The 11199-nt window shown below is 38.4% G+C and overlaps 2 protein-coding genes across 2 annotated transcripts; both read left to right on the top strand.

Moving 5' to 3' along the window:
• The first annotated feature begins 1547 nt into the window (after positions 1-1547).
• LOC106710123 lies at positions 1548-2409 on the top strand. The gene is made up of 2 exons (XM_014502106.2): positions 1548-1643; positions 2009-2409. Exons 1-2 carry the CDS (start codon positions 1632-1634, stop codon positions 2237-2239), a joined length of 243 nt encoding a protein of 80 aa, XP_014357592.2. The 5' UTR covers positions 1548-1631; the 3' UTR covers positions 2240-2409.
• A 3385-nt stretch (positions 2410-5794) lies between these two features.
• On the top strand, positions 5795-9785 carry LOC106710112 (fibroin heavy chain). Its single transcript, XM_045681049.1, has 3 exons — positions 5795-5861; positions 6270-6767; positions 9268-9785. The coding sequence occupies exons 1-3, from the start codon at positions 5850-5852 to the stop codon at positions 9685-9687; spliced, it is 930 nt and encodes a 309-aa protein (XP_045537005.1). The 5' UTR covers positions 5795-5849; the 3' UTR covers positions 9688-9785.
• Positions 9786-11199: the final 1414 nt, after the last annotated feature.

The following is an 11199-nucleotide window of genomic DNA, read 5'->3' as shown; positions in this document are numbered from 1 at the left end:
GTTCATATAGTACATTGTAAATCATGATTAATGAGTACATCTCACTGACATAGCAATTACGTTGCGGAAATGAGAATCTCGTAAGCATAATTAGCAAAAATCTGGCCGAAGTCACGACACGACAAACTCCTGAACATACTCCTGTAGACACTCCTGTACCAAACAGTGCCAAATAAAAATTATTAAACTTTAATTTAATATACGGCCAGGCGAGTGCTTTTGGTTGGTAAGCAAACAACACACGTGTAGGGGCGGTAATATAAGGGAGCTAAGGATACCTGTATACCAACAGAGTCATAGTTTAAAATTATATGGGTACATGTTTAATAAAGAAGAATAAAATAAATAAATCGCACAATTGTCTAGTTTGTGTAATCAAGCTCCTAGCATTAAAGAGTTTATTGTTATCCGCGCACATTCTTCATTGTTTCATTTATTTTGTAAGACGCACTAGAAAAGGAAGACTTTGGCTCCTTAAATACCGTGAACGTTTAGTATATGCAGTAATAAATATTTATTATTGGTGTTAGCGCTGCATTGCTAACGAAATGCATGAGGAGACTTATTTACGGCTTCCGCCTCTTGTGAAGTTCTCAAAAAATTTTGCCGCTCAAATTTTAAAAGGAAAGCAAAACAATTTGCCTCTTGAGCATTGCATTTTGGTAGGCGCTGTGGTCGGCGAGCAAGTGTGTACAAGGCGTGACAGGCGTCGCGGCTTTTACTAGCCTGGCTAAGTCCATTGCCGTGCTCCGAGTCGTATCCGTCAGTTTCGGAGATGCAGAAAGCAGGTGTGCAGAAAGCTGAGACGGTACACTCTATGCGGTGTTTGAAACTGTTTAAAAGCTTTGATGAAACCTAATTCAATATTTTGCAAAGTTCAAACTTATGATTGCAAAGACATGGTTAATCGTAACTGAATTAATTTTAAAGTATTTAACGACATACGTCGAACACGCGCGTGCAATATTTTTGTAACTTAAAACAGAAACGTCGTCAGAGGAAAGGCTCTGATCTAATTCGGACCTGAGAAAAAGAATATTCAACTAATTATGAATTAATGTTATAATTTTTATAAAGGGTTTCGTCCTTTTACGGTTTAAAAGTAATTAGTGTCGCACATGTGTAACGGAGCGCCATATAAAAGTACTTTTTGGAGGGAATTTCCAATGTCAACATATTCAAATATGTTTTGCAGCGAGCTTATTTCGTATACAAAACAATATTCAAAACGAAGGTGAAATACCCAATAAGGTGTCTTTTGTCAAAGACAAAAATATTTAGAAGATTTAGTTGCAATTAAATCGGTGACCCATGTGATTGGCATTTGGAACGGCTACACAATTTTTGAATATCGTTCCATCATGTTCACGATACATCGAACATTTTCAACGAACTGTGCGCATGCGGCTCTAAGGAATGCAGCAACAGAATTTGATATATGAACAACTTTGACGTGGTCGTCCGAGTGACGTCACAAGACAGGAGTTAGTGCGGGCTGGCGGAGTGGCGGTTGGTCTACGGCGAGGCGGCGCATCACGTCACGCGGATCTTCTGGCCGTATATAAGGAGGGAAGCTCGTTCTAAACCTCGTACTGGTACTTCGCTCTCAAAGAAGTCAACAACAACACAATATGAAATTCTTCGTAAGTTGTTTTACTCTGTTTTGTTTTATTTCTAAAAATACTAAGTAATTTCCTCCATTACTTCAGTTTGTATAGGTACAGAAACATTTCAGCAACAGTTTTATCTTCTTATTCGCAATATACTTGATGATAATAAAAGTACTTGGTGATAGTATATGATATGACATAAAAAAAAATCAAATTTAGATTAAAGAAATAGTATTTGACTCTTTTGACACCTTTAGGAATTGAATTCCCCTAGGTCCGTTCTGAGTGCGGGTGCGAGGGGAACCTCATTTAAAGATTCGCATGAAGATCAGTTTTGATGTCATCGTCGTTCAGGGGCCACATTAGAACATGATGTGTAAGTGTGTTTGTGTGCTCAGGCGGGCATCGTGGCTGTGCTGGCACTGGTGAGCGCGGCAGCGGCGGGCTTCATCCGCTCCGGCTGGTCCTCGCCAGTAGTCTACTCGCGTCCGGCGGTGGTCTACTCGCGTCCGGCGGTGGTCTACTCGCGCCCGGCGGTGGTCTATTCGCCCTCTTACTACGGCGGCCTCGGCTACGGCAGCCACGGCTATGGCGGCTGGTCCTCCGGCTTGAGGAGCGGCTGGTGGTAACCGCCGTGTGCCTATTGTCATACCGATACTCGACAACTCCCTTGCAGGCAATAAGTTTACCAGTCAGCTGTCACTACTCTTGCAATAAGTTTTCGTGATAACTATACTCGTATAATTACACAACTTGCCTCGAGTACCTTCCTTATATGTTTCTGTGATATCAATTTTTTTTTCAAAAATAAATTTATTTTAACAATTTTGATTTTTTATACACCTTTGACCTTTATTACTGATCATGTTTACGAAACGCGTTGCATTGTTGCAAAATTAGTTTTAATAAGTATACAAAATGCCGAAATCATACTTATTTGTTATGTATAGTGATAATACATGGCTGATGAATCCGGACTTAGTTGTAAAGATGCGGCCACACAGCGTACGATGTAACAGGAAGTGGAATAGCGTAGTAACTACGCCTGGACATACGTAACAAGCTCAAGTTGCAGATACAGATAATAAGTACAAGAAGGAGTTAAATCGTCGTAAGAGCCACGACATATTCATTAATATAAACTTCTTATAAACTTTGCGGACCAAAGAAACAGGTGTACGAGATGCTTCAAATTGAATGAAATTTTTTATTGAACGATACGCGGATTCACAAGTGGTTGTTATCACAAAAATTTATTCACGGATATGTGAAGCGATATTTTGATGAATTTGTAATCGCTAATTTCCACTGGCGATGTATCCACACATACATTAATGTTATCTTAGTATTTTCAGAGAGGATGAGAGAGAGAGAGAGGTTAATAACGTTTTGTGGAAATGTTTCAGTAGTGAAAAATAACGATTACAGTGTGAGTTCCAACAGGTTACAATCACTTCGTACTCAACACTCTCAAACGTAAGTCGTAACTCCGATGTAAGCAAATAACTCGACAAACTGACGGACATTTTACAATAAACTGTGTTGTGTTAATTGATACGTAATAATATAACTGATTAACTAATTAACTTAATGTTAATTGAAGGAATTTTGTTGATTGAATTAGTCGTTTTTTTTGTTCAAGCTGCTTTATTTTGTAAACAACTAATAAATTACTCACTGGTTTGTAAATTCATGCAAGTCAAATATATTATTGCAAATATTTACATAAGTAAATTGAGGTCATTCTTTGTATCGGAAATGTATCAAAAAGGATTGTTTGACAGGTGGTGACAATGTCGTGTGCTTGTGCCGACCTCGGGGGCTCTCAGGTAAATATAGACAAGTCCCTCGTACAGATTATGTATTTTAAATTCATAAGTATTTGTAAATGAGATATTGTTACCTTTAATAAAAAATTTCGTTACGAAATAGTAAACGTTTTTTTTTCTTTTTTATATTTGTATGCAAAGCGTTGCTTTCAAACTTAAGTTTAGCCGGCTACGAAGAGAATATGCTAAGAAAAGAACATTAGCAACCCCGTGAACATAAATACAAGTTTAACCGGCTAAAGTTTTTGTTCACACCTATCTTTAACCATAACATCAACAGACTACACTTAAATCAAAACCAAAGTGGGCCTAGCAGGAATATTTGTGACAATCACCATCATATCGTGATCGACATAATTTGTATTAGAATTTGTGCAGCACCCATATCGGGCGAACAGAAAGCTAGAAATCTCATACTAACTTTTACATAAATAACTATAATGTTACGAAAGCGATTGTCAGTAGTATTCGTGGTAGGTCCACAGTTTGAACGTACAATGGCGAATATTTTTTTCTCTCACATGTAGTGCTAATACACTCCGCTAGATGGCAGAAATTTAAAAATAACAATATTGCAATAATTCTAAAATCCAAATCAATGTAGAAAGATGAGTTTTCCTTCCGGACAGTATCTGTGTCATGTCTTTCTATCCCGCAGAGGCGCGAAGTTTTACACGTGCCTATTAATTAGTTTTGTCCTTATAGAAATAAAGGTTCATTGAGTTAGATAAATATATTTCTTTCGACATTATCGTCGTTAGCAAAACAGCAACCGCAGCGAGTCACCACAGCCAGCGCTGCTACCATTGCACCTTGAGCCAATAGGTGCAAAACACCTAAAATATAAAGCTGTTTAATCTGCATTATATATATAAAAGTAAACTGATTGACTGAATAATTGATTGATATTTCAACACACAGCCAAAACTAGCCTTCTGTTAGACTAACTAGATTTCTGTTATTACATAGGCGAGTACTGAGTAAGAATTTTAAGAAATTCAGCACCTAAAAGTCGATACTGGAGGAGGGGGGGGTGAATGTTGATATGGAGATATGGTATTTCTTCAGCAGAAAACTGACATAAACACTTTGAGAACAAATAATTAACTATGTGTTCGGACTTTTTCAAATTCATCCTTTAAAGCTCTATACTCTATAATAAGGGTTGAAAGGTCATTATAGACTTTTAAACTCCACGCAGATGAAGTCTGGGGAAACAGCTAGTCTACTGTATCAAGCAAACGACACAGTTTTTTGAATAATTTGTTTTTTTACATTCTTAAGTTAGCGAAGCTTAGTTAAAGGAAATAAAACTTGCTTTATTAGCAAACGAATGACGTTAGGACACCTCGGTGGTGGATGCCGCAGCAATGAGGCCAAGTTCACTCATTTCGATTTAGAAAAACTTAGATTTGATGCTTTTCCTTTGATTTAATAAATTGTTTTTGTTATTTCATATCAGATATCAATCATTGGTACTATATCGAGTGATGCATATGTTGTTTTTTAAACTTTAACTAATTCGAATCTAAGGTCGTAGGAGCTACGTATGAAAAATTTTTGAAGCAGTTTTGCTTTTTACAAAAATTTAAACGACCGCTCCTGGAGAACATTATAAAATACCATCTGCCAAAAGGATGAAAATTTTTTTGTTGGCTCCCTCATGGAACCACAAATGCATGGGGTTGTCCTATTGACTTAGGTACTTTAAAAAAGCAGAAGTCCTAGGGAAGATATAGACTTACATTCTTGACATGTATTCACTATACAACATCTCGCTCGCAGATCTTTATATTACATAATTATAAATTATAGTCAATAATTATAAATCATAGTGTTGAACTTATTATGATAGTGGTAAATATCAGGTACAACATTAACACTGTCTTTAGTCAGTAACTTGCTGTCGCCCGCGACTCCGTTTATATGTTCTTTCAGACTATGTTCTACATGTGTGCCAAATTTTATCGAGATCCGTTGAACCGTTCTGGAGATACACACATCCATCCATCCATCCATCTATAGATACAAACTTTCGTATTTATGATATTAGTAACATGTTAAGTAAAATATATTTAATTTTTTGTTGATCTCCCTGTTAATTTTGTACTAATATGTCTACAAGCGGCTCGTAAGCCTGACGTTATGCTAATTGTGATTATTAATATAAGAGTTGGAAATCGTCTCGATTATGTTAATGTAAAGATGAAGGTTTTTGCCGCGGTTTAAACTGTATGATAACTAGCAATAAATTATCTATGGGACCTAATTCAAGAACACATGTCGGTGCGAGGACACCTTGCGACATACAGACCTACGGACATATATATATACTGACACCGAGGAGAGGACAGACATCACTCGCCGCCCACTAACCAGAGAACCAACCAACAAACAACAAAACAACATCATGAAATCCTTCGTGAGTATAAATCAGAGTTGACAGTTTTTAATCAGCAAAGAAATTTTGAAGTTATAAAAATCAGATAATTACCTGCTAAGATATTTATGTTTATATTTAAAATAAATTGTGAACTGTTCATGGTTCAAATACAATGATACCGAACTTAGAAGAGAAAGTTCTCAGTTATCTCCATCATGACATTTATTTTGAAAAACAAGTACTTAATAAGTTCAGGTGCCATTTGTGCCAACTTGTTGATACACCGCAAATCCTATTGTCGAGTCCATCTTCGATACACAGCAGCCTCAGTACACACGATGAGGACACTTCTGTTCCACACAAGTTAATAAACTTAATATTATTAAAAATATATCAGGATTGCTCTTTCCTTACCTCAGGTTCTTTAACATATTGTTTTTATTTTAGATCGCAGTCCTGTGCCTGGTGGCGAGCGTGGCAGCCGGCAACGTGCGCGAGAAGCGCGGCTTCCTCAGCGGCCTGCACTCCGCCCCCGCGGTCAGCTACTCCGCTCCGTCTATCAGCTACTCCGCCCCTGCCATCAGCTACTCGGCGCCCGCTGTCAACTACGCTACCGCTCCTGCAGTCAGCTATTCAGCCGCTCCTGCTGTCAGCTATTCAGCCGCTCCTGCCGTCAGCTATGCCACCGGTCCCTCGGTCAGCTATGCCGCCGGACCCTCAGTCAGCTATGCCGCCGGTCCCTCGGTCAGCTATGCCGCCGCTCCTGCAGTCGGCTACGCCACCGCTCCTGCCCTCAGCTACAGCGCTGCGCCCGCCGCCCGCCTCGTCACCGTCAATAAGGTGGTCAACGTAAACAGAGTGGTCAGTGTGCCTCAAGTAGTGAACGTACGCAAGGTGGTGTCGGTACCGCAGGTGGTCTCCGTCAACAAGCTGGTGCCCGCTGCCGCCGGCTGGTGATCGGCGCACTATATTTTCCAAATCTAGTCGATTCTTTATTTTGATTTTTAAGTTCATTTTAAGTTTCGTTTGTTATGCTGTTAAAAACTACAAATATATATTTTTCTAAATATTTTACTTATTTCATTTTGTTTATACCCTATGAGTAAGGCATACTAATATGAATCAACTAATTTGCATTAACAATACGGTAATCTATATCATTCGGATTTGAGATTCGGAAAGAGCTCTTACCTTGCAAATATTGTTTAGTACCGAATAGTATCGATAGATCCTGCCAAATGTACAAGATATGAATATATGTACCTACTTTTTCCTGCTCCGACCAACCTTTTCTTATCAGAAAATTTTCCGATCCTTTGGCCATTGTAGCATTGGAACATTGTTATACAGGATGTCCAGAAAATACATGTACAACGGAATAGCACACATTCCTTTGTTGAAAATATGATGATTTAACGCAACTTATCTCTATCTAAAGTTGCGCGGTTTGGGCGCTAGAGGGCGCCATAGCATATAGATTATCTAAATACATTTCTCTGCCAGATTTAAAGTGTATAAAACGGTGTGCGCCAATCCCACGTGAGTGGGATAAAGCCAGGGAGACAACGCAATGACGATTTCTTCAAATATATCTATCTCAAAATTCCTGAATGTATTTTATTCATATTCAAACTATGAATTTTATTTGTTGTACTAAATACAACTTAACAATGCGATAATACCCAATAGTACGTATGAACGGGGCGTTTGATTGGACGAGAAATTGTTACTTTCAGATCACATCAGTTATATTGTGGAAAAGGCATATAAAAATTTGTGAGTTTTCACACGGACCTTATTTTATATAGTATTTTAAATTTTTATTTTTATAGAGTATTTTAAAGATATGTTTACATTAAATAGAATATCGAGCTGTATATAAAAAGCATATCGAGGGAATTCAAAAAGTCTTTATTAATCAGTCAATTATAAAGTGTGAAGAGTGTCATCTTAGGGGTCTATTGACTGTGAAGAAAGGCTGACTTTACTTGACATATGCTTATTGTATGATATTATACATAGTTATGTCGATTTTAAGTTTGTTAGGAGCTAGTTTGTAGAAGTTGAATGGAATACGGCGTACCGAAATGTCGGATTTGTCATACAGGGAGTATTCCACGTCCCTATGCACACCACTAACTACGCAGCCAACAACAAAATAACGCGAAAATCCACAAAGTCATTTTACCTAATGACAAATAACAGTCATGAAATCAAATATTTTTATAAATGAAGCGCGATTGCTGATGTTTTCTTCATGTCTTTAATTGTACATATAAATGGTTTATTTATGAATTAATTCATGTTTGTGAATACTATTATTGGCCGGTACATCATTTATATACTAATTGTATTTATGTTTTTAATAACTTGTTCGTTTTATTTCAATGAATAAATAAATAACTTACTCTTCTCCAAAATATACCGAAAAGATAACAAAAATTAGAAAAAATGTACAGAATAAGTCGAGTTTTTCTTTCATCTTCATCATACATTTTATCTGGATTTTCAAATCCGTCAAAAAGACTTTATTATCATAGCAATGACAAGGATATTGTTCAAGGTCAATAAGAAGGTTTTGATTAAAACACCATAACTTTTAAAATCGACGTTATGTTTTTATTTCCATGGAATATATTTATTTTAATGCACCTAATCTACAATAATTAACCATCAAAACTTAAAATATGTTGTACAGACCAGTGTTATAAATATATTACATAATTGATTTCTTAATACATCCTGTATGTTCCAATGCAATCGAGTCTAATTAAATGATTTACAAATATTGTAAATTGTGTAATTATATAATTTACAACATTTGTAGATTTGTGTGATTTTAAGGCGATCTAGATAGTGAGTGTTAAATATGCCATTATATGGATATGGTTTAAGTCGTAAACGTTGCCCGCAGCGACATCGCGCCAAAAAGTTCCCACATTCGCACGCGGAGCATTCTTGTTCATTTCTCAAGTGCAATCTATGACATAATACACACATATTATACACTTTATACTATTCATTGTATTTTGGTGTACATTTACATTATCAAAAAGCGTACTTTATTTATTTTGTACAACTTATTTATATTACTGAAGAAATATCTTCTCGACTAATGCAAAATACTAAAAAATTTACCTTAAATGCACTCATTATAGATACAAAGATAATGCAAAAAACTGCGAGTCGACCACTGAGTGCAAATTTCGGGTGCTTCGTCCGGCGAGGACGACTTGCGACACCTCTTCAACATCGTGTTATATATATACGGTGGCGCGCAGGCCGGGGCACCACTCTCCGCTTGCAGCTCGCAGATAGCCGATAACCTCACCGACTCTCCCCGACATGAAGTCCTTCGTGAGTGCTTCTCATTCATGCCGTTTCTCCAATGATTACGAGGTGATGAAGGCATAATGTAAAGGTGTGTGAATTTGTTTGTCCGCAGCTGGTAGTACTGTGCGTGGTGGCGTGCGCGGCGGCGGGCGCCGTGCGCGAGAAGCGCGGCTATCTTTCCGGCCATGGAGGTATCGGGGGCTTCGGAGGCGGAATCGGGGGCTTCGGGGGCGGAATCGGGGGCTTCGGGGGAGGCTACTCCGCGCCCGCGGCGCAACTCGTCACCGTCAACAAGGTCGTCAACGTGCCCAAGGTGGTGAGCGTACCGCGGGTGGTGACCGTTAACAAGGTGGTGTCCGTGCCGCAAGTTGTATCCGTCAACAAGCTGGTGGCGTCGCCCAGCTACTCATCCGGCTACGGCAGCGGCTACGGTGGCAGCTACTCCAGCGGCTACGGCAGCGGATACTCCAGCAGCTATGGCAGCGGATACTCCAGCGGCTACGGCAGCGGCTACGGCAGCGGCTGGTGGTGATTACCAAAGCCCTCAGGGTTCAAATCAGCTCCTCTAACTCGGAGTAACAAAGCATATTATTTAAGAATTTTGTTAATAAATTAGATTTATTTTTATAATTACTTTGTATTTTATTTATAGAATGAAAATTTTTTATAACCATATTTTAGAATCAACAAATGAATGTAGGTCATGGTATGTAATTACATCAACACTCACAATGTTGCTCAGTGAGGGAGTGACAAGAGCAACAATACGACAACAACACTATAATATTGTTATTATATACACAACACAAATAGTTATTATATTCTTTTCTCGTCTCTGAACCCATTGAATTAATGAATCAAAACTCTGCCGTTGCAGTTGTGTACTTTAGTAAAAACGCACACAGCAACAAAGCTTTATAATCAAAAGTAAGAATGTATTTTTCATTGTTTAATAAAGTTCTGAGTACATTTAAGTATGTTATCTTAAATTCACTTTCTATCGAAATCTTAGAACGTAATCCCATTGTTTCATGCAAATTGTCTTTCTTCATTTTGTTTTTCGGTAAGTTCCCGCGGCACATTTAAGGAACGTAACCATAGCCAATGCGAAGAAGTTTCTGTAATTCGGAGATATGCTACCTATCCTGTATGCGTCTCCTCTGTCCCCGTCTATCTTTGTGAAAGCGGTAAAGGAGGGATTGACTGTTCCTCTAGGAAACCTCGCCTGTAACGTCATGTTTTATATCTAAACTAGCCGTTTCCCGCGACTCCGTCTGCGTGGAACTAAAAAATAATAATTAATTAGTAGCCTATGTATTCTTCCAGACTATGTTCTACACTTATGCAAAATTTCAGCGACATCCGTTGAGCCATTCTGGAGATGTCTGTAGTAATAAACATCCATCCATACATTCGCATTTATAATATTAGTAAGATTAATAACTTAAAATAACACACATGAAAAAAAACAGTCGAATTGATAACCTCCTTCTTTTTTAAGTCGGCTAAAAAGAACTGTGTACTGGTGTGAGGGCGCAATTTCATTAGTCGATAACGCGGTCATTGTACAGTCTTCGGGGAGAGGGGTGTCCCCGCATATGAGCTAACGACTCTTGAAAATGATCATTTCATTCTATTGCAAACGTCCGCGTCGTGCGGGCACTCAGTTGACAAGTACAATGCGCGGTAAGAAAAAGTAAGGACGCGGGCGCAAAAACTAATGAAAACGGTTCTCGCATGCGAGCGCTATGGCCTGCGTGAAGAAAAAATCTCTTGTACTCCGCATACGGACGCTGACGACGTTCGATGAAACTGCGCTCTGTGTGAAATTAAATGTAAGTAAATGATGTTCGTGCCTGGTGTGAAATGTAGCAACAAGTCCCAGCAACGACTAAGTCAACAAGCGCTCGAAGAGTTTACTTTTACTAATTACTAGCCGTTGTCCGCGACTTCGTCAGAGCGGTATTAAAAATATGGCCTAGGTTACTCCCGTTTCTACGTTCCGTTTCATTCTAAAAAGGTTTCTCGTTTTTAGTGAAACTTC

The sequence above is a fragment of the Papilio machaon genome, chromosome 14, assembly GCF_912999745.1.
Source record: "Papilio machaon chromosome 14, ilPapMach1.1, whole genome shotgun sequence".
Lineage (NCBI taxonomy): Eukaryota > Metazoa > Arthropoda > Insecta > Lepidoptera > Papilionidae > Papilio > Papilio machaon.
This window is presented reverse-complemented; position numbering and strand designations above follow the sequence as displayed.